At 41.4% G+C, this 25,070-nt stretch overlaps 1 protein-coding gene across 2 annotated transcripts in view; it reads left to right on the top strand.

The window, feature by feature from the left end:
- The window catches only part of CDH13 (cadherin 13), a 535,505-nt gene that overhangs the window by 289,650 nt on the left and 220,785 nt on the right, over nucleotides 1–25,070 (top strand). For both annotated transcript variants that reach the window (XM_063437863.1, XM_063437864.1), the window contains exon 5: nucleotides 12,537–12,689. In XM_063437863.1, the coding sequence (XP_063293933.1) occupies nucleotides 12,537–12,689 (153 nt within the window). The remainder of the gene's footprint in view (nucleotides 1–12,536; nucleotides 12,690–25,070) is intronic.

The following is a 25,070-nucleotide window of genomic DNA, read 5'->3' on the forward strand; positions in this document are numbered from 1 at the left end:
AGGGGGGGTCAGTAATGTATTGGGGAGGGGAGGGGGGTCAGTAATGTATTGGGGAGGGGAGGGGGGTCAGTAATGTATTGGGGAGGGGAGGGGGGGTCAGTAATGTATTGGGGAGGGGAGGGGGGTCAGTAATGTATTGGGGAGGGGAGGTGGGCAGTAATGTATTGGGGGGGCAGTAATGTATTGGGGGAGTGGAAGGGGGTCAGTAATGTATTAGGGGAGGGGGTCAGCTGTGTAATAGGGGAGGGGGGTCTTCAGCAGTGGCGTACACACAATCCATGGGGCCCCAGTGCGAAACTGATCCATGGGCCCTCCCTCCCCCGATCCGTGCTCCCCTTTCTCACTCGATCCGTGCCCCCCATCCCCCTTGACACATACATACATACAGACAGACACACAAACATACACACAGACACACACACACACATCCCTCGACAGACACATACATACAGACACACATATATACACCGACACATACATACAGAGACACAGGCACACACATAGACACACACACATACAGAGACACAGACACACACAGACAGAGACACACACATACATAGACGCAGACACATACATATGGGGCCCCATGGATTGTGTGTACGCCATTGCATACATAGACACACATGTACATACAGAGACACAGACAAACATACAGACACACACACATAAAGAGACACACACACATACATACAGAGACATACACATACAGAGACACAGACACACACACATACAGAGACACACACACACATACACACAGAGACACATACATACAGAGACATACACATACATAGACACAGACACACACATACAGAGACACAGACACACACATACACACAGAGACACATACACACAGAGACACATACATACAGAGACATACACATACAGAGACACAGACACACACAGAGACACAGACACACACACACACACAGACACAGACACACACATACATACAGAGACACACACATACATACAGAGACACAGACACACACATACAGACACACATACATACAGACACACACATACACAGAAACACACATACACAAAATATTTCCTAACTTGTTACTTTCCCTGGGGTCCAGTGGTGGCTCAGCCTGATGGGAGCCAGAGTTCCCACTCTGACTCCCTCCTCCTCCTTCTTACTCCCGCGCGGGCTGATAGCTGGGAGTAGTGACCAGGGAATCACTTCCTCCCAGCTCTGATGTAATCACAGGGGGCCCGGTCGCGCTCTTAAAGCGCCAAACACTGACCGGGCCCCCTTACAATCCACATCCATCGGGTGGCCCTGACAGCATGGGCCACTCGATGGACCCCTCCATATGCAGCCATGGCGGTTTGCCGCACGGGCCCGGGCTGCAAAATGGGGCAGCTGGCCTGGTACCCGGTCGCAGGGGTCCGCAGGGCGGCCGGGCCCCCTGGAGTTCCGGGCCCTGTGCGACCGCGGTATGTACGCCGCTGGTCAGCAGTATATTAGGGGGAGGGGGGTCAGCCTTGTGTGCTTTTATATCTGTCTTATCTATAAATAATTAACTCTTCAAATGTGCTTTACAATGCATGATTTTACCTTTTATGCACAAGAACATGAAGTTGTGCCGGTATAATTACGCAATGCTATGGGGCTGGTATGTAATTTTTTCCAGGGCTGGTTTTCATACCCAGTCCTGCCCTGTCCACTGACCAAAAAATTATCAGTCTGTAATTTTAATGGTAGCCATATTTTAACAGAAAGAGACAGAGTAAATTTTTTTTTTTCAAGAAAAATGCGTGTCAAAAAAATTGATTTACTTGTCAATGAGTGACATAAGTATTTAATTCCCCTATCATTCAGCAAAATTTCTAGCTCCCAGGTGTCTCTTAAAGGGAGTGCTCCTAATCTCAGCTTGTTACCTGTATAAAAGACACCTGTCCACAGAATCAATCAATCAGATTCCAAACTCTCCATCGTGGCCAAGACCATAGAGCTGTCCAAAGATGTCAGGGACAAAATTATAGACCTACACAAGGCTGGGATAAGCTACAACACCATCGCCAAGCAGCTTGATAAGAATGTGAAAACAGTTGGTGCGATTATTCGCAAATGGAAGAAACAATCATTAGAATGGTGAGGAATCAGCCCAGAACTACACGGGAGGATCTTGTTAATGATCTCAAGGCAGCTGGTACCATAGTCACCAAGAAAACAATTGTTAACACACTATGCTGTGAAGGACTGAAATCCTGCAGTGCCCGCAAGGTCCCCCTACTCAAGAAAACACATGTACAGACCTGTCTGAAGTTTGCCAATCAACATCTGAATGATTCAGAGGAGAACTGGGTGAAAGTGTTGTGGTCAGATGAGACCACAATCAAGCTCTTTGGCATCAACTCAACTCGCCATGTTTGGAGGAGGAGAAATGCTGCCTATGATACCAAGAACACCATCCCCACCGTCAAACATGGAGGTGGAAACATTATGCTTTGAGGTGTTTTTCTGCTAAGGGCACAGGACATCTGCACCGCATCAAAGAGACGATGGACAGGGCCATGTACTGTCAAATCTTGGGTGAGAGCTTCTTCCCTCAGCCAGGAAAATGGGTTGTGGAAGGGTATTCCAGCATGGCAATGACACAAAACACACTGCCAATGCAACAAAAGAGTGGCTTAAGAAGAAGCACATTAAGGTCCTGGAGTGGCTTAGCCAGTCTCCAGACCTTAAGCCCATAGAAAATCTGTGGAGGGAGCTGAAGGTTCGAGCTGCCAAACATCAGCCTCAGAATCTTAATGATTAGGAGAGGATCTGCAAAGAGAAGTGGGACAAAATCCCCCCTGAGATGTGTGCAAACCTGGTGGCCAACTACAAGAAACATCTGACCTCTGTGATCGCCAACAAGGGTTTTGCCACCAAGTACTAAGTCGAAGGGGTCAAATACTTATTTCACTCATTGACATGCAAAGCAATTTATAACTTTTTTGACATGCATCTGGATTTTGTTTTGTTATTCTGTCTCTTACTGTTAAAAACACCTACCATTAAAATTATAGATTAATCATTTCTTTGTCAGTGGGCAAACGTTCAAAATCAGCAGGGGATCAAATACTTTTTTCCCCCTTACTGTATATATATAAAAAGATGCTATCAGTTTGTTTTCCATAAAATGGGACAATATACAATATAAAAGCTGATTGACTAAAGCAGTTTTTGTTGACTGTCAGTCATTTATTTCTCAAAAAAACTCTCTATTTTTTTACAAATTAATATTGTACCACCAGCAGGCAGAGTGCTCATAGCTGCTTTGAAGTTTTTTTTGAGTAATCTTTTCCCTCCCTCCTCCCCCGCCGTCCCCAGGTTTTCCTAATCCCCTACAAAGAAGGTTACGCTTCTTGTTGATAAATGGTTTCAATTAATATTTATGATATCTGTTTACACATTATGAATGCTCTATCTGCTATTTACTTTTTAAACGCTGACAGTTATGCTGCAGCTCCCTGACATGTCATTCAAAAAGAAGAAGAATTGTACGAGATGAATTATCTGCATGACCTTCAGGACCAAGGTCAGGATGTCTCCCTGTTTGGAGGATGTGTCTACAAGCTGCTAGGTGCAACGTGATATATTTCATGTAGCTGGATGTGTTTTCAAAATCTATATTCATTCGTATTTGTGTTTACATTATGTCTTAGAATGGGTTTTTCAAAGCCTATGGCAAAGTTCTAGTAATGTTTAAAGAGATGTGGTTAATTTATAACAAAATATTAGGGTATTTATTACAATTTTAGAGAAAAAACAAACAAACTTAAATATAATATTTTTTTTTGCCACAACTGGACACCTACAAATCACATTTCTATCACGTTGAACATACCACATGTAAGGTTTGACATGTGAGAACGTGACCAATCAGTGTCAGGGTATAACCGTCCGCCAATTAAAATCAACCCAAAAATATAGTGACAGTTTGCCGGGTTATAATCTTAATTATACAACTGTGATATGAGAGACTTGGTTAGGATTTTACTGTAGATGATACAGTACTATTCAAGTATGCTTCATTTATTTCCCAACAGACAAATATCCAGAGTGCAAAAACCTCAATTATCCTCACAAGCGATCTGCAGAAGCATCTAATGATTATATAGAGATGGTAACTGTATATGCTATAAATGTATCTGGGGAATATTGAAGAGCAGTTTATACCAAGCTAATATTAATGTCACTAAACCGAGAATGGGAGACATTTAATGCTGCCTAGCACCCAGTGCTATTTATCATGAAGAATACTGTGAAAGAACTGCCAAATTTCAATGGCAATTAAAATTACTATATCATATGATATAATGCTCTATTAAAAGGACAATAGCACTCATGCATGCTTTTTTATGTAAAAATGCCTTTCCCTCTTCCCTATAAACTAGTAGAAAATAAATGTCTTTGCTCTAAATTTCTGCTTCCACTTCACAGACCAGAAGTGAGTCAGTTATGATATTTAATAGATAGCAGCAGCCTCTTCATTAAGGCACGGGTAGAGTATTAGGAGGGTAACCAACATTTAAAGGGTTACTCCAAGCATCATGTTGACTAAGCCTCACTGGCCCAGTTCCTGTGTAACAGGGCAAAGTGTTTTGCAACGGTATGTACACAGAATGTATGCAAGCCAAACTGGAACTGTTACACCTCTGGCAACATAGGGGTTAAAGGGCCACTAAAAGTACGCAGACCACCCAGATAAACTGCAATAATCACATTGCAAGGTTAACACCACCTCTAGTGGCTTTCTACCACTAGAGGGGGTTCTGAGAGGTTAGTCGGCTTTTGGTCATCTAACGGACACCGGGCGGCCTCACACTCTGCATGAGTACAGCCAGCTCCACCCAAAACCACATAGGAAAGCATTATGCATGCTTTCCTATGGGGAAAGTCCTAATGTGATCATGGCGATCGACATGAATACGTGTTAGGTGTATTTCCCTCCCTACACACACACACAGTCGCTGGCTAACGCTGGCGGAGGAGCAGCGGAGGCGCAGCCTGACCCAGCACCAAGGAACATCTGCGCTAAAATCAGGTAAGTTATAAAGGGGTTTTAACCCATTCAGCACCCCATGTTCCAGAACTGTCATGTGTTGTAGGTAGGAGCCACAGTCTCCAACATGACTTTTATTATACCCTTCCTGCATAGTTACATGCCTGTCACATGCTATACTTAGAAGCTGCAGTCTGTATTCATGCAAATCTCCCACCTGCTTGCACATTTCATATACTTGCATAATGACAATGGTGTGCTGTGGTTAATTTTATTTAATGTGTCTGTTATCCTAATCTGGTATTGGGATTATACAGTTTAGCACCCTGAGCAAATTAGCCTTGTTTAGCATTAAACACTTATGGCTGAGTACTTCCTATACTATCTATTCTACAGTTTATATATTTGTCATATGGTAGAGATAGGAGCAACCTGCCCAGTCTGCACATTCAGGGGTGTACCACCTGTGCAATCACATCGGGGGAACACTCAGGGGTGGGCCACCTGTGCAGTCACATGGGGGGGAGGGGTTCACACTCAGGGGTGTACCACCTGTGCAGTCACATGGGGGGAACACTCAAGGGTGTACCACCTGTGCAGTCACAGGGGGACATACTGCATATTCTGCATATCACCTTGCAAGAGCCTCTTAAATTGGCTTTATGATGGAACACAAGGTGCTGTATATGGGGTGACATTCCCCCTTTGAATGGACTATGTAACAAATAACATAATTTATTTCAGCAAATAATAAAAATGAATAAAATAGTGAGTTAGATAAAATATAGTAAGAAATCCTCCAGTCCGAGGCGTGTTTCACCAAAGTAGTAATAAGCTTTGTTGTTCATTATGCACATTCTTTAAGTGCCCTAAAGTTCACAGATCTGATTCATTCCATATACGTCTTTCTATTCTGTGTTCCATGTACACTGTATGTGTAGGAGCCGCTAAATAGATCTGTAGAGGGTAATTCCGTATGTTTGTGCAATGTTACTTGTTTCTTTTGTGCAATCTATGCCAGAAACGGCAAATAGCATTTACTTTAAAAGGAAATCCATTGGAAAATAAATGACAATATATGTGCATGGCAACCTGTCTGCCGTCAATTTATTTATTTTATTAAAAAATAAATAAATAAAAGTCACCGCTGTTTTCAAAGTTTGCAGGTGTAATCTGTGTCTATATATAGGCAGAGAGATCTCTTCAAATGATATTTGTGAAGTCATTGCATTGCTCAGTGGTATGGAAACGTCTTGTTGAATTAAACCTGTGAACCAAATTTTATGGAAGTAATGGATTGCAGGAGAAAAATAACGTGTTTATTGGCAGCAGATCAGACTAGTGCCCGGCCTGTAATCTGCTTCAAAAATAAGAATGGTCCTGCTAAGAACATTCATGAACTGATATGATTTGTGGGTATCAGATGATTGCATCCACACATCATATACTGCTGGTAGGACACTCACCTAACCCCAGGCTTGAGTAAATTATTCTAAAAAAAAATAAAAAATTAAAATTAGAAACTTTATATATGTTATTTGTTAATGTATAGAATATATTCTCAAGTAGTCTTTGCCAGTGTACGTAATATATAAGTTATTTGCATCAATTCTACCTATTTGTTGTTGTTTTTTTGTTTAGTTTTTTGGCTAGTTTCTAAGTAATGTTTTGGGAGGGCAGTCTTCATGAACCAGCTGCCATCACAAGTTATACGATCTAGAATGGCCAGCTGCCATCACAAGTTATACGATCTAGAATGGCCAGCTGCCTTCACAAGTTATACGATCTAGAATGGCCAGCTGCCATCACAAGTTATACGATCTAGAATGGCCAGCTGCCATTACAAGGTATATGATCTAGAATGGCCAGCTGCCATCACAAGGTATACGATCTAGAATGGCTAGCTGCCATCACAAGCTATATGACCCAAAATGGCTAGCTGCCATCACAAGCTATATGACACAGAATGTCCAGCTGCCATCACAAGCTATATGACCCAGCATGTCCAGCTGCCATCACAAGCCATATGACCCAGAATGGCTAGCTGCCACACCACGCTATATGATCCAAAATGACCAGCTGCCATTTTAGCCCCTGTAGGAGATGATGTGATTTCTACCACAAATCTTATCTTTGTCTCCCCACCCAGCCTGCTGTATACCCACAGTGATTTTAACTATTTGTTATGTATTACCTTAAATATTTTTTATCTGATTGATCCTAAAATGATGGACTAATAGTAAAAGTTATTTATTGCCATTGTATCACTTTATTACCCACAATGTCTTCACTACCCATTTAAAAAAGTGGATCAATTTGCCACCAGGAAGTTACAGGAAACAAGCATAATATACAAAACACAGGTCATGATTTAATTGGGTGAGGCTACCTAAGGGGCTCTAGCTCTAGATCAGGGCAGAATGAAAGGAGAAATTACACTAGGTCAAGGAAATGGGCAGAACGTTAGTGTTCCATATCCGTCCATCCGTAAAGCCACGTTATTCCTGAATCGTTCCATATCAGTGAGGATTTTATTCAGTGCTTTCATTCTGTCACAAAGCTACGAAATGAAGCATTTTCATCCCAACATGTAAATAATCAAGTTCGCTCAAAAAATAGTAATAAAGAAATAGTATATTAAATGTCCTTCCATATCATCTAGCTGAACAGGTTTAAAAGGGGACACCTGTGGTTGCTATAGAACATTGTTTGGAAATAATCTGTTAATGTTAACCTGGGAGGGTTTTATCTATACGTTTCCTTTGTAATTACTTTTGTACAGGAAGCAAGGTGAGCAAATGAAATAATTCCTTCCTACCTATTGAGAAATAAATGCATGTGTAATCTCTGTGTATATAATATGCCCATTATTGGCTGAGTGCTTTGGGACTACTTGGACTCCAGCAGACAAGAGGTTAAAGGTCCAATTTGTTTAGAATACAATCTTTTGTCCCCTTTTCTTTTATGCTCTTTGCCAATTCAGGCGGCTAATGTGTGAACGCACTGAGCCTTTCTATCTATATTCCTGGAATTGTGTTCAATGGCTTATTTCTATCTGAAAAATAATCATTTCCTCTCTTACAAGAGGGGAGAATGGCCTCATTTTAAGCTTTGCGGCAGAGCTCCACTGCCCTAATTGTCCCGGCTGTGTTAAGTAAAGCACTGTCATGGCTTTGTTTTAGGCTTGCCAAGTTTATCAATCCCTGCCACACCCAGACACCCTGCGTACCCACGATGCTCTCTGTACCATGTCTATAAGATAATGTGTGCAGCAGAAAGACGGCGTTATGCTTCTGCTGTAAAAGGTCTTGTGGCCCATTGGGGACTAATCCGTAATTTAGACAGAATATTCTATTTGGGCAGTTTGTTGAGTGTTCTAATTGCTGTTATAAATCACTAAAACTCCGTAACACTGAAATGCAAAAACACAATTTACTGTTTGTTTAACCCCTTAAGGACCAAACATCTGGAATAAAAGGGAATCATGACATGTCACACATGTCATGTGTCCTTAAGGGGTTAAAGGGAGATTTCCTCAAAACCCTTAAAGGTATTTCAGAAGAATTTACATGTAGAGAGTTACATAATGATTTATGCTGCCAGATTCCTCTATTTGACCACCTTCCCCTCAAATACCTTACCTCTCCATATGCCATTACTCTGACTCCCTATATCCTTGTCCTTCGCTATACAGCTCTCCATAACCTTGCCCTATTCTGCATAACCTCACTATTAAAAAGGTACGTCCTATCCCGGCTTCTGATGAAGAACTACACCTGTTCTCTGTACTCGCCCGCACTGCTTTTAAGACTTCTCTAGGACTGCCCGTTCTTTTTGGATTCCCTACTACACTCCGTAAGACCTTCTCATTTTGTATTCTTTGAGAAGGCATATTAACTAAACAGTTACTGTATTTTCTTTGCAATCTGTTTTCCTGTCAATATGAATAACATGTACAATATTCACATGAATTTCCCTCTAGATTCTATGATTGTTTGGGAACGTGCAGCATCATCTCTTGTTCATTCATGTGAAATGTATCTTGTTAAATTTACTTCTACGTTTGTGATACCTTTGGTACAGCAATATATACAATAAGTTGGCTCTTTATAAAAAATAAAATAAAAAAAATGCCAGTTTATTTTTTCCAATTGGTACCTCATATTAGGAGTACATGGATATCTAGATTGTGCAGAAATGTCCATTCTTTCATTTATATTTGATTTGTCAGTGGTAAAATTTTGGATGTGAAGTTTGAGACATTTTGTCACATTGTTTCCTGAAGGTATATTGATCCAGAGACCCTTAAATGCCTCCCGTTAGCTTTGTTCTGTGCCATATCGACTGATTAAATCCATGGTTTAATGATTGCACGCATTGGGAGAAGAATTCCTTTCATGATCGCTGAGGGCTTATTGCCTCGTTTCTCTTGAGAGATGAATACTACCTTTTAAGCTTAAAATATTTATGAAGTGAAAAGATAAAAGAAGCTGAAACGAGAATATAACTCTCTGTTTAAAAGTAATGACAATTTTCTAGCTATTAAACATTAGATAAATAGCAGGCAAGCCATTTTTAAAAGCACACCTTAAGTAATATTAAATGAAAGATTGCGATTTTTCATTCAGATGCGATGTTTCTCCACTGGTGGGTGCACAGAGATATTTAGCATTTATTCTGGATTTTGAGATTAAAATTAGATGAGAAAAATGAACCCTTCTCTTTGCCTCTTTAATCGTGTTGTTTTGAGGAAGAGATATAGGTATTGCCCAACAGAAGAGCATGTCGAGCATAATGTCATATGTTCTTCTTTTACACTTTGTTAAAGGGACACTGCAATACCCAAATATAAAATAAATGAAAACCACTGTTTAGTAGATATAATTCAAATTCTACTTACGCTTTTTTATCATTGGAGGTCTATCTAAAAACAGCTTGCAAACCTGCAGCTCTCTTGTCTGAAGCTTTTGCAAACCCTATCCCCTTCTAACTGCGCCCAGACTGTCTGTGTCTGTCCAATCACAGACAAGTCTTTGCAAGGCAGGAGCTCTGGGTAATTGCTGCCTCTTGAGTTTATCTCCACTGAGCTAAACAAAGCAGGGAGTAACATGACCAGATGTCTGATTGACAGCCAGGGGGTTGTAACCAGGTTAATTTATAAAATGTTAATTTCTATTTAAATCTGCAATTTAAAAAAAAATAAAAAAAATAAATAAAAAAAGAACACAATCTTCACACACAAAGCTTTTCTGCAAGATAAAGTGTTTTACGGGTCTGGAGTGACCCTTTAATCACACAGTACTCCCATGGTACATTGAGTGGAGATAGAAACTGGAGAAAATGTTACCTCCCCTCTTGGTTTTTTGCTTGTGAGAAAATGTGTAAGCATGAAGAACCCCGCTTACCCATAGGTTTTGTGAAAGATTCTCTTTTATGTTTGACTGACACATGTAACTGGAGTTCATAGTAGCTGGATGGCAGTCTTTCATTTTGTTCTATTACTTTGAAGAGAATCAAACTTTATATGTCACTAAGATGAATAGATTGTGCCATAACAAGCAGATTTACAGTTTGCCTGTGTGCCCTCAGCTTTACTGGAACAGCTGGGGAATAGTGTTTCGGACATCATTCTAGTTCCTGGAAAAACGAGAAAATCGAAATTCAGGTCTCACATAGTTTGAATCCTATTGGCATTGAATGACTGCAAAAGAGAACACTTTGTACGTGAATGTATGAATAGGCAAAGTCACAGCCGTGCTAGTTAACTGGTTAGCTTCATAACTACTGGTAGTCTGCAAGTTCTGACATGTTTCCCTTAACTACCTGAGGGTTATGGGACTTCAAACAGGATAAGAGTATTCTGTGTTTGTTTTGTCCCCGAGCTACACATTCCACTAATTCATATAATATATTCTTCTTCCATATTCCATTTGAACTGTTTGTGTGACCGTGACATTGATGTCCCATTCAACATTGCAAGGGCCATAACTCAGTTTTTGGTTCTCTGTAGATCAGATTAAACATACTTCATTGAACCTCCTGGCAATGGACACAGTATCCGGCTTACCAATGGGTTCAAATAATTGAGACACAGATTAACCATCTCAAACCACAAAGCACTGTTTCATGGGGGGTTAATAAAGGAGCCGTCCAAGTGACAGATTATGCATCATCAGTGGCTTCAATGGATGATTCCTTACAAGGATCACATGTCCTACTTATGTGGTAGCCTCTGATCCCATATTTCACAAATCTGTATACGTCTTTATTTCATATTTTCTTTGTGACTCACTCCCTGATAAATATTTTGGCTTTGCTGCGTCTAGGAAAAGCTAAAACATTAGTCTGATATAAACACCAAGAGCATATGCATCAACCACAGGAATAAGCGTCTTGGCATGAATTACCGTCCTTTCTCGAGGGGTGATCTGAATATATAATGCTGCTCTTGGCCTGTAAATAAAAACAGCTGAGAAACCAAAAAATCTCCTATACATTCATTAATTTTCTTGTTTCATACTGTAGCTCTTGATGAAGGCACAGTTTCTCTAAATTGAGGAATCTGTTCCAAGTCCCCCGCGATGGGCACATAGATTAAAATAAAGAACAAACAGGATTTCATATGATCAGACATAGATTTATATTTAATGCTGACATTGCCATTTAATCAACAAAAAAACGAGAAAGTATTAGGCAGTAAAATGTTTATTTTACATTATTTTGGATACACAAGATTTGTGAATAGTCTGTTATGGCTGAAGAGTTTGTGGTGGGCTTTGAATATCGGAGGGAGCATTGTCATATTACTAAATGAGCTTGTCACCTCAGTATCTGGTCGCATAATGAAAGCTGTCCCATGAACAAATATTAAAAGGTTCTGTCAGTGCTTTCAATTTATTGAACTTCCATCATCTTGCTTATACCCGGTATCCAAGCCATCTGAGTCATTTCTGACGTGATACTAAATTACTGGAATGCAAGTCTCACTTAGAAGATTTTTCATCCTAATTTACTTTACTTTGTTTATCATTATTTCTATAGTGGTTAATATTAAAAGGTATGTGGGTCAGCTCACATTAAAAACCATTAGCTAGATATAATTCCCCTAGTAATCAAAGACACACAAACACACACACACACTCTCTCTCTCAAATTTAACTCCCAAACTAGGCTTATGCAATTTCACTCTGTCAACTCTGCTTAAACTTTGAAGACCAGTTATATCATACAGTTTAATGCATAGTCACCAGCCCCAGAACGTTACAGTACATGGTTTTAAATGGATTAGATAACGGGGACCATATAGAATGTCATTGTTTAGCATAGTTATTAAGAGAGGATAGATAGGTGGGTGGGAGTTTTTTAGCACTTTACTTGCTCTGGCCTTAAATCTACAATTAAATTGGAATTCACTTGGAATTCTCACTGTACCTGTTTGTCTCTCATGAGAAGTCCAGCTAAAGGTCTTCTGACGACCAATTGATCCTTCTGAAAATGTTAAATAGCATTAAGGTTTGACATGCAGATATTTCATTACAGGTTGTCGTAACTGATCTACCACCAGGGGCCAAATTCCGATTGTCTGGAAAAGGAGCTGATCAAGAGCCCAGGGGGACCTTCAGAATAGAGGAAAACACTGGAAAAGTTCAAGTGACTAGAACTCTTGATCGAGAGGAGATTCCATTTTACCACGTAAGTACACAGAGACCACGTGTGGCTTGTACATTATGGTTCTGTTTATTGGATCTGTACTAATGAGATCAGTTGTATTTTACTGTATGAGAAGCTCTAAAACAAATGGCTGGGAACTCACCAGTGAAATGCATTAAAAAAGAAATAAGATTGAATACCAAATATCACAACATGACATTTACAAAAAGGAACAGACAGGGCCCACATTGCACTGGATGAGGAGAAACATTGTTTCCTCATTAGTTACATAGCTATCCTAAATGTGCACTGTTAGAGGGCAGATACATTCTTACAGTACATCCAAAGGAAAATGCCGAGATATTCTCTACTCTCCCATTAACGACAAGCAGTGATTGCTTAATAATAATGACCTAACTACACTGCATGGATCTGAGCACTAGTTGGAGAACGTGGGCGCTCAGATCAGGGCTGTTTAACAATGTATTGTTTGTGGGGTCCCTTTGTGTTTTCCCTTGGACTGATACTGTCCTGGGAGAGGGGAGTTGGGAGGGGAGAATGGCTACTGTTTTGCCCACACACCCAAAGAGACAAGGGACTGTCTTGCACCCACTTGTCCAGGCAAACGACAGCAACAAGTCTGTTGGACCCCCCCTAAGTCCACAGTCCAAGTCCTTGGGGGTCCAACAGACTTGTTGCAGGCCTGTCGTGGGTTTGGCCACAAGTCTGTCTATTTCTATGGAGGGAGATATGTGGTGGATGGCCTGATTTGTTTGGTGCAAGCCACAAGCTTGAGGCACCATTTGTGTGACTGTTTTCCATGTATCTAGATATCGCTGTATTTTGTACCTGTATTCTACATAGAGCAGTGTGTGTGTGTCTGTATATGCAGCTTTGGGTCAACAAAAGGGGGGCAGCAGCTCTATAAACTATAAAGTATAGTTAGGCGTGAAATGTATTCTGTGTGTTAATCAAGTTAAATGCTGCACTTTGAGTGACCACTTGCTGTGGGAGCCAGCAAGTCAATCTACTACAGAACAGCGCTACAGAATCTGATGGCGCTATATAAATAATAATAATAATAAAGCGCTGTGTTGATATAACCAGAAATTGCTCTGCAGGGACAAGGGGTTCAACCAAGATAAACTTTTGTTGTCATGGTACGTTGGCACAGGAGGTGGTAACTAGTGTAACTTTGTTGCTTTGTAGTTCTTTCTCCGTGACCTGTTCTGTATTCGTGAAAGTTTTGCTGTGGGTCTGTGGATTAATTGGCTGTATCATGTCCCAAAGGAGAAGGTGGCTGTGTAAACTAGGGCGAGAGAGGAGAAGGTGGCTGTGTAAACTAGGGCGAGAGAGGAGAAGGTGGCTGTGTAAACTAGGGCGAGAGAGGAGAAGGTGGCTGTGTAAACTAGGGCGAGAGAGGAGAAGGTGGCTGTGTAAACTAGGGCGAGAGAGGAGAAGGTGGCTGTGTAAACTAGGACGAGAGAGGAGAAGGTGGCTGTGTAAACTAGGGCGAGAGAGGAGAAGGTGGCTGTGTAAACTAGGGCGAGAGAGGAGAAGGTGGCTGTGTAAACTAGGGCGAGAGAGGAGAAGGTGGCTGTGAAAACTAGGGCGAGAGAGGAGAAGGTGGCTGTGTAAACTAGGGCGAGAGAGGAGAAGGTGGCTGTGTAAACTAGGGCGAGAGAGGAGAAGGTGGCTGTGTAAACTAGGGCGAGAGAGGAGAAGGTGGCTGTGTAAACTAGGGCGAGAGTGGAGAAGGTGGCTGTGTAAACTAGGGCGAGAGAGGAGAAGGTGGCTGTGTAAACTAGGGCGAGAGAGGAGAAGGTGGCTGTGTAAACTAGGGTGAGAGAGGAGAAAGTGGCATGATTCTAAAGAAGGTGGCAGTGTAGTATACAGAACGAGGAAACATCATTGTGAAGGATTAGGAGATTTAGATGCCCATAGTGTAGTGTAGTGCAGGCAGCATGGAGAGTGAGGTGTGATAGGAAATAACTGAAAAGAGAGGAAGAGGGATTTCACCCCATAATCTTATAACATTACAATGGTTAATAAGTATGTTGTCCCTGCACAGTGCTCCATTATGAGGTATATTGTCTTATGGAGGCGTTCTGTATCTGTGTTGTGTTGCTTTATTAGGTTTGTTACATTTAATAAAGGAAGTCTATGGATTGTTCTGCAATGTGAACACTCCGCAAGACTCAATTGCTGTACTGGAGTAGCATTGATTCCCCGTGTGGCTGCATTACTTGGTTTGTTACAATCGATTACAACGACCGCATAAATCCTTCATCACTTTTAGTCCTTAGGAAATTTAAAGGAAGTTCAACAGGCGTTGAGATTCCTATTACAAGGCTATGCTGTTACGCTAATGCATACATATAATGAAGAAAACCCTGTGATTGTCATCATCATTAGCAGGAGTGTTCATAACAATCCCAAGTACAGTCCACACACATAATATTTCTGAAAAGGAACAAGTAATGTTGGAGGGGGACCTTGCTCTGCAAATTAAATCAAGTCAAATTAATGTATTTCTGGAGGAACATTCTGTCTGTTTTTCCCCATACAGGTTGCCACCCAGTTGGTAGAAAATTATGGTATTTCCAATATAACATCAATGGGGGATTCTGGTGAGACCCTCCCTGTCTTACATTTAGTTGATCCTCCAACATAGTAAAAATATTTTACATTTGAAATGCCCATCCTCAAAAATATATCCCTCGTATAGCAAATCAACACTTGCCAAATGGCTCACACTCCTCCCCAGCACAATTTTGGAGGGAGTAGGTCACTGAAACAGCATTCCATGCCTTTAGCTCAACCTTTATGATTGAAATGGCTCCAACGCACTTACTGTGCTGCTTCCTGTCATCACTGGTTCACACAATCAACTCAGTGAGAGAGGCATAACCTATGATCCCCTGGTCTGTGTATCCGTAGTGTGCCCATGCATGCAGTCTTTATTATGGCATTATTAAGCAATCACTGCTTGCCATTAATGGGAGAGTAGAGAATATCTCGGCATTTTCCTTTGGATGTACTGCAAGAACGTATCTGCCCACTAGCAGTGCACATTTAGGGATAGCTATGTAACTAATGAGGAAACAATGTTTCTCCTCATCCAGTGCAATGTGTGCCCTGTCTGTGCCAGGACTGAACTAGATTGTGACATGAATTGGTAAATTATTTAAATACATTTAAAAGAAAATGGAGCATCACATGAAGGAAAAAAAATATATATATATTTTTTTAAAATTCTTTATTTTGGCGGTGCATAGCATGCATAAGATTTGTACAGTACAGGGGTATCCGACATTGACATTATAAGTATTGTTCGGTACATTGAATAGCACCATTTTAATTTTTTTTATGCATAATATCAGGATATAACAGTCTCTTGAGCGCAAATGAGAAGGGTTGTGTGTGTTAGGTGTCTTGAAGGGGTGTGTTCTCAGGTGTGCCCATGTGATGTGTGGGAGAGTTGTTTGAGATGCTGTGTTGAGGGTGGCAGTGGCATAACGTGTGAATGCCTGTTCCCCCGGTGTGTGGGTTGGCGTTTGCCTAGTGATTGAGATATTAGGATGCGTGGCTGAGATTTGCTAGACGCTCTACCAATATATCTAGGGGGAGTTGTGCGCACTACTCGTTATGTGATACCCCTAACCAAGAGGGTGGCGGGGGGGGGGTTATGTGTCAGTGTGCATCAAGGTTCGTGACTCTGCGGGTTCTGGCGCTCTTGATGGGTGTGAACATGTGTGAGAGAGCTCGAAGAAAGCGAGAAAACAGAAAAAAGAAAAAGAAAAACCAGCCAAATATATAAATGGAACTTAATTCAAAACAGGTTTAACGGCTTCTTGTAGTGTTTGCCCCAGTGACTTCTGCTCAGGTGCCATAGCCATATACATTGGTCCAGTCCCCAATTGTTGTAAAAATAGTATTTTTTATGGTAGTTATATGTGACTTTATCCAAGGAAGTATCAGCTACTTTGTAAATTAGCATCTGATTGGCTGCAGACATCACACGATCTATTCAGACTTATTTATTTATTTATTTATTTATTTATTGGAGGGGAGGGGGGTTGTAATGGTCATTAAGGATTGGAAATTTGCCATGAAATGCAAACATGGCTTCCTCCAAACTGAAACCCTAAAACATGTTTAATTGCCAATTTCAGATACACTTACTATAGCTTGCTTAGATGTAACTAACATTATCTACCTACATTTTAGAATTAAACGGATTTATGGAAGGAATATTGAGGTGGCAGAGCCTGCAGAGTTTGAAATTGATCCTTTTAGTACAGCATTGCTTTCTTCACGTGGCTTTGGTTCTGTGTTTTGGAGACTGTGATTTATGAGGGTTGGACTAGCACGACACCTGCCCCCAGGGACTCTGTAAGAACTGGGCCAAGGTCAATGCCCCATAGTATTTCTGAAATGTGTCTCTCCTTTGTTTGCAAAACTCATAACTCAAGGATGGGAGGCAGATTTGCGATATTAAACTGTGTTCACAACAACCGCAATATACAGTCAGGTCCTGGCACAAAATGAGCCATTGGACTATAACTGGATATGAAAAAGTCCATTTAGTGTTCTAGAGATGCTTTAGATCACCAGAATGGGTCGTTTCAGACAAGATAGCTTATTTAGGAACATTAAAATACAAAATGCCATCGGCGTGTGCAAGGGATTTACCGTCCTAGCAAATGCATGTAAGGGACAAAAATCCCATGTGTCATTTTTTTCTGTGATGCAATTATTATTATTTTTTTATTTTATTTTTTTACAATTTATTATGATTTAAATAGTTGTTTCTTTACAGATTTCCCATATAAGGGCATTGTTGGTCTGTGGACACTTACATCTGTACTGTACTCAACAAACATAGTTTGAAATATATTGAGCCTCCTTTGAGTTAATTTGTAAACACTTTGTACAATTCAGTCATATCATACCTTATAAATATCAGTCATATCATACCTTATAAATATGACTGAATTGTACAAAGTGTTTACACAGCACGTGCATGTGCATGTGCATGTGGAAGAAAAACCCTTTATATCACATAGGACAGCAACATGCAACAACAAGGAGTGTAAATATCTGAGGAGGCATATTATAATTTGCTACAAACATGTCATTTAACTATTTCATTAATCACCACTGTGCTCTAAGTGATAAATTCACGTGTCGGGTGGGAATCTGGGCAGAAACTAAATGTACGTATGTGATGGAGAGTGGAAGCAGAAACTAAATGATCTTTCAGACCACTTTCATTTATCTTTCCTCTCTGCGTAAGCTGGCATTACTTTTTTGAATTTAATTACTGAGATAATATCAGGAGATTTTTAATCTCCTTCACCAGTTTGATGAGATTCCTGGGTTGTTTTTTTATAGAATGATGAAGAACACTTATTTATCACCCTGTGCTGCAGAATAGGTAATCATAATTAATAATAATAATGGGCAAGTCTCTAATTTGATTAATGATTTTGGGGGGAAAGAGAGGAAAAAGAACAGAGGTAATTATTATTTTTTTTTAATTGAAATTCTGAATTCAATACTGTTAGAGCTATGGTAGATTGTCCCACGAGCAAAGACCTACTTTCTTTTCTTAAAGAGACACTGTTATGAAAATACATTTAGGCAATTGATATGGTTTTATTTATTTTTATCTTCAGCTTCTGCGTCTTATGACTCTTTTCATATCTCTCCACACCTGTATATCTCTTCCTTCCTCTGCTCCTCTGTCACTCCCGAAAACCTTGTTCGGTTCCTGTGTCTGTTGCTCCCCCAAACCTTCTTCAACTCTGTGTCTGTCGCTCCCCAAAATCTTCTGCAGCTCCTGTGTGTTTCACTCCCCAAAACCTTCTTCAGTTCTGTGTGTGTCGCTCCCCAGAACCTTCTTCAGTTCTGTGTGTGTTGCTCCCCCAAACCTTCTTCAGCTCCTGTGTCTGTCGCTCCCCAAAACCTTCTTCAGCTCCTGTGTCTGTCGCTCCCTGAAACCTTCCTCAGCTCCTGTGTCTGTCGCTCCCAAAAACCTTCTTCAGCTCCTGTGTCTGTCGCTCCCTGAAACCTTCCTCAGCTCCTGTGTCTGTCGCTCCCAAAAACCTTCTTCAGCTCCTGTGTCTGTCACTCCCCCAAACCTTCTTCAGCTCTGTGTGTGTTGCTCCCCAAAACCTTATTCAGTTCCTGTCTCTGTCGCTCCACAAAACCATATTCAGCTCCTGTCTCTCTCGCTCCCCAAAACCTTCTTCAGTTCCTGTTTCTGTCGCACCCCAAAACCTTCTTCAGCTCCTGTGTCTGTCACTCCCCAACACCTTCTTCAGTTCCTGTCTCTGTCACTCCCCAAAACCTTCTTCAGCTCTTGTCTCTGTCGCTCCCCAAAACTTTCTTCAGCTCCTGTCTCTGTCGCTCCCGAAAACCTTCTTGAGTTCCTGTGTCTGTCGCACCCCAAAACCTTCTTCAGCTCCTGTGTCTGTCTCTCCCCAAAACTTTATTCAGCTCCCCAAAACTTGTATCCTTCTCTAAGTGACCCTAAGTCTGTTGCTCTCATTATTCTTAACTTTAATTTCTTTTCATCGCCTACCCACCTTTGTCTTTCCCCAGGCCCACATTCCTATATCTCATCTATCACCTTCTGTCTTCCTCCATCTCTCCCCCATGTGCCCACCTTACCCCAATGATTATTGCATTTTCTAAGTTTTAGCAAATCTTGTACACGGCAAAGTATTATATCACCAAGGTAACTGTGCCGATATTTGCAACTCTTAAATGAGACGTTCAGTTATCCTGTCCAAAAAAATAAATTAAAAAATTGCAGTTTTATTGCATATTACAGCACTGCAGTTTCTTACTGTCATTGTATAGAATGCAGTCAGCTGAATTAAGTGTCAGAAAATGACATAATGCTCTATAGGAGACCATTAAAACCATGAATTGCAAACCTTTCAGGCTAGTCTGTGAACCTATGGGAATAATTGTTTCATTTTAATTATATAAACCAGTATAATTTGCTGTGGCATATATCTGTCTATGTAATATATAAGATTAATTTTACTTTTTTTAATATAGCATTCATTTTTTCTTTCTAAAACTGTGCACTGGTCCCCGAGCACGCTATATTAAAATTAATCCTGCCTATTAAAAATAAGTCTAAGATGAATTCCTTGTGAAAATGAACTGTCAGTCTAGAAAAATCAAGGTCTTTGCTGCTTATTAGCTGAACCTCGGTCTAATAAATGGCAATATACAATATCCATTTTAACTGGTCCTAGCTGATAGTTTGTTAAACAAGAAACCTAAGAAATGTGTATTCCTTACCCTATTATATTATCCTTTAATGATAAAGTACTTGATTAACAGAGAGCTGCTAGACAATGCTAAACCAAGCCCTATTGGATAAAGACTGTTAATGGGGCGTGCGTGTACTATTTCTTGAGACATTTGGAAAAGTATCAAGCAGGAATGCATAGGAATTAAGTTTTTTGTTGTGAGAATCACTAACTAAACAGGTGGTTTGGCCACATTAAATATACATTGCTATATGTAGCGAAGATTACACTTCTCTCTGCCAAATCTTTAGCACGAATCAGAAATCATATATTTATCAAATTACTTGGATTTGCTGATATACAGGAATGTTGGGCACCTGAGGGTTTTCTCAAACTTTGGATGAGATTAATTATTTCACAGAAAAACAGAGCCAAATAGTAATTTGTGCAAAATAAGCAATTTATACGTAAGCATTATTTTATGTAGGTGACAATATTTATCATAGTGGCATTAACGTACTGGTGGGTTCTGAGACTGCATGATGCTGCTTTTAAATTAAATGAATCTGTTTTTACATTGCTTCAGTTGATTGGGCATCCTGCCAAAAACAATATGAAAACACAAGAGCAGTAGTCACCATCAGGGGCGGGCTGTGATGGGGGGCAGAGAGGCAATAGCCCCATAGGCCGCTCTAAATCAATTTAAAAATGGGGCGCAGCAGGGCCGATCCTGGGTGGGTGCACAGGGTGCACAGCGCCAGGAGGTGGAGGGCGCCTCGCGGAGCAGGCCAATGGCTTGTCACAGGGAGCCCAGCAGTTGGCCAAGTGGCAGAGTAGGCACCTGCTTGTCCCAGACGGCAAGTGCCTACTCTGCAGCAATATACCGACTGGGTGAAGAAGGAGGCAGGCGGCAGCGATTTTTCTGCTCCCTCGTCTGCCCTCTGTGGTGATGCCAGGGGCAGTCATTCCGGCCCCTCATCACTAAACAGTGCGAGGGAGCAGAGAGGAGCAGGAAGATGACGAAAGCCACTGGCCCCTGGGGAGAGGTCCCAGAGGACTCCTAAAGGTAGGAGCAACAAGCTATAAAATTACGTAATTTGTGAGTGTGTGTGCAAGACTGTGTAAGTGTGTGTGTGTGTCAGTGAGTGTATATTTATGTCAGTGAGTGTGTGTGTGTCTGGAAGTGAGTGTCTGTCAGTAAGTGTGTGTGTGTCTATCACTGAGTGTGTGTCTGTCAGTGAGTGTGTGTTTGCCAGTGAGTGTGTGTTTGCCAGTGAGTGTGTGTTTGCCAGTGAGTGTGTGTCTGTCAGTGAGTGTGTGTCTGTCAGTGAGTGTGTGTCTGTCTGTCTGTCAGTGAGTGTGTGTATGTCTGTCTGTCTGTCAGTAAGTGTATGCGTCTGTGAATAAGTGTGTCCGCCATTGAGTGTGTATCTGTCAGTGTGTGAGTTTGTGTGTGTGTCAGCAAATATGTCGGTCAAGTAAGTGATTGTCTGTCAGGGAATGTGTGTGTCTGCCTGTCAGTGAGTGTGTGTCTGTCAGGGTTTTTTGTCTGTGTGTTATTGAGAGTGACAACAGAGGTGCCCGGTGGCCAACACAGCTCACAAGTTTGGTGCGCACCTGCATTAAGTGCAATCAGATCATATCCTCTCCCTCGTATGTCGGCGCTCAGTTAGTGAGTCAGAGCACAGGCTCATGGATTCTCAGCCTGAGATCTGATAACATTGAAAGTTGGAGCCGTGAAGGAGTGGATATGGTAAAGAGCTACTGATTAGCATTATAAAACCAAGAGGGCAAGGTGGGCATGGATGGCGAGCTGATTCGGGGGTGCAATGGACCACTTGACTGGACTTGCCCCCCTAGGTCTAAGGCTGCCAGCCCTCCCCTGGTCACTATTTTTGATCTGAAAGAGATATGGTGCTATAATAAGACTGGGCTTGACAAATTTGTTTGGAATCTAGGAGCCAGCTAGAAAAGTTAGGAGCCAGTTTATTTATTTATTTTTTTAAACTAGCAAAGTTTAAGTTACAAGAAATATACAATTCTTAAAGGGCCACTATAGTCACCAGAACCACTACAGCTTAATGTAGTTGTGCTGGTGCCTGTAGCCTGTCCCTGTAGCCTTTTTCAATGTAAACACTGCCTTTTCAGTTTACATTGCAGCCTAGTAACACCTCTAGTGACAGTCACTCAGACACCACTAGAAAGTCCCGTGTCCAGTGCAGCACAGTGTGCAGCACCTTTGTTCAGCGTCTCCAAGCTCTGCATGGAGGTGCTGAATGTTACATATAGAAAACATGCACAATATCCTCCCAATGCTTTCCTATAGGAAAACATTGGTTTAGCGGAGATCTTAAAGATTCATTATCTCACCCATGAAGGCAGGGCAAGCTGCAGAAAACTGGCATGGCATGGGAAAGAAGGTGAATAAAAACACCTCTCTTGTGATCGAAGGGGTGCAGGTACCTAAATAGACACAAGAAGACACACTCTCTGACACTGACATACACACACTGACAGTCACTCACACACACACACACAGACGGAGACAAACTGATGGAGAGTGATGCGCACACACACGCTGACGGAGAGAGACGCGCACACACACTGACAGTGAGAGACACATTCACACACACTGACAGGGATAGACATACACTGACAGAGAGAGACACACACACACATATTGACAGTGAGATACACACACATACTGACCGTGCGAGACACACACACTCACTCACATACTGACAGAGAGAGACACACACACACATTTTCCATTTTAATTTGAATCCACCCAGCCTCCCTACCTTTGGGAGAGCTAACTGGACTTTCCCTGGGGTCCAGTGGTGCTGCTCGCTCATCCTGCAAGTGAGGGAGTAGAGATCTTCAAGCGGCTCCTCTCTGCTCCCTGTAGTGATGTCGGGAGCCGGAATTACATCATATTCCAGCTCCCGGCATCATTAAACAGCGCGAGAGAGCAGAGGGGAGCTGCTTGAAGATCACTGCTCCCTCGCACGCTGTCCCAGCTGACCACAGTGATGGTCCCCAGGGCGGCCGCCTGCACACTCCTCCGGACGGCTGCCTGCAAGTTCTCTGAGCCGGCTTGCCATGCTCCTCAGGGAGACCGGCAGGCTCCATTCTTCCACCATTCTGCCTTTAGCTAAAGGGCCTTAAATCCCAGGCACTGGGGCAATGGCGACCTGGCGCCTGGGATTTGTCGAGCCCTGTAATAAGAGAATGGATTAACCGGCTAGAAATCCCAGGAAGATACATCCAACAAGCGAAAGGTTACAAACCTGCATATACGTATTTATCAAAGCTGAAACACAAAAACTGTTAGTGGAATCCATTATTGGGGGATTGTTTTGTAGTCTTTTTTTATTATAGTTGTTAATGAAGCAATATAATAACATTGTGTGATTATACCATCTATAGTTTTGTGGGGAGCTTTTCAGTCTTTGATGATGGTAGTTATGTGAAATATAGGTAATAATAATAGCAAAATAGCAGCTTTATTGGAGCAAAAACAAGCTTGATAAAGACCCACTGTTTTTGCTCCTATAAAGCTGCTATTTTGCTATTATTATTACCTATATAAGCAGTTTTGGCTATTACCTTGAGTGCCTTGAGTTTCACATATCTAAACGTGGGGTCTTGCCAACCTCGGATCCAGCGCACCTTGGCTGCCTGGCGAGTGTGGTATCCTCTACTTTCCTACATTAATGATTAGAGTGTCTGTAATAACTCTGCTCTCCCAATGTCCCTTGAGTTTGTCTTCATAAGCATTCAGTTTTCAGGTATATGAAGACCTGGTACCATCTACCTCACAATATTATTTGTATAGTGTAGTTGCTTTTATATATTTGGGCACAGGGACGGACTGACAGCTTACTGGGCCCCGGGGCAAAATTACATCCTGGGCCCTTCAAAGATAAAGATAAACACTATAGTATTTGTTTAAGTAAATGTTAAATATAACTTTCAAAAGACTGTCAGGATTATTCTCTTACATGAGAATTGTTCGTAAAGTTAATTTTAAATTCTAGGCCTAAATAGTTGTATTAGAAAAATTCTCCAAGTCAATGTTTTTGCTCAATTTGTTTATTTAGGCATTCAATTTGAAATTCAGTTTCAATGTCTGTCAATTCTTGCTTTAGTGAATGACCGTGTGTGTATTAATTGTGTCATAGTAGGGGTATATATGTGTGTGTGTGTGTGTGTGTGTGTGTGTGTAATGCTGATGTGCCTAAATCCTACAATATAATTTGTGTAGTGCCAGAGTATACAATGCAGATGTGCATGTAGTGTAAATGTGTAAATGCATTGTTCTATAAGTGAGTAGAGCAGATGTTTGTAAAAGTAGAAGTGCATTTGTATGGAATGTTTATGTGTGAATGTAAGGGTGTATTTATGTTGAATGTGGATGCAGGAGTGTATTTTTGTGGAGGACTTGTGTGTGAACACAGGGGAGTGTTGGTGTATAAATGCCAGTGTGTATTAGTGTGGGAAGTCTGCATATGAATGCCAGGATAGATATGTATGGATTGTCATCGCGTGAGTGCAGTATGTATGTGAATGCTGGAATGTATTTGTATGTGTGCAGAGTGTAAGCGTGTGTGTGTGTATGAGGGGTGCATCTAAAATCTGTGTCAGAGTGTGCTGGTGTATTTGAAACGTGTATCAGTGTGTATGTGAACGAGGAGTACATCTGAAATCAGTGTCAACATGTGTATAATGAGGTATATTTAGATGCTGCAAGCGTTTTTGTTGTTTTTTGACTCCCCATCTTTTTCTGAGTTTCTGTCTCTCTCGATATTCACCAATCTGTATGTATGTATGTCTTCCCATTAACTCCCTTTTTTATATGTCACGCCTTGTCTCCCCTTTTGTTACTCTCTAACACCACTTGGCACACATCTGACCAACTTCTGTCATCCTCACAGCCCACTCAGTTGTGCCTGTGCTGCACCTCACACTTCTCCTTCCCAAATAACCCACAATTGTCTTCCATCTCACTTAAAGGGACACTATAGGCACCCAGACCACTTCAGCTTATTGAAGTGGTCTAGGTGCACTGTCCCAGGTCCCTTAAAGGGATCCTATAGTGCCAGGAAAACAAACCAGTTTTCCTGGAACTATAGGTCCCTACAGTCCC

This window comes from Pelobates fuscus, chromosome 12 (assembly GCF_036172605.1).
Source record: "Pelobates fuscus isolate aPelFus1 chromosome 12, aPelFus1.pri, whole genome shotgun sequence".
Lineage (NCBI taxonomy): Eukaryota > Metazoa > Chordata > Amphibia > Anura > Pelobatidae > Pelobates > Pelobates fuscus.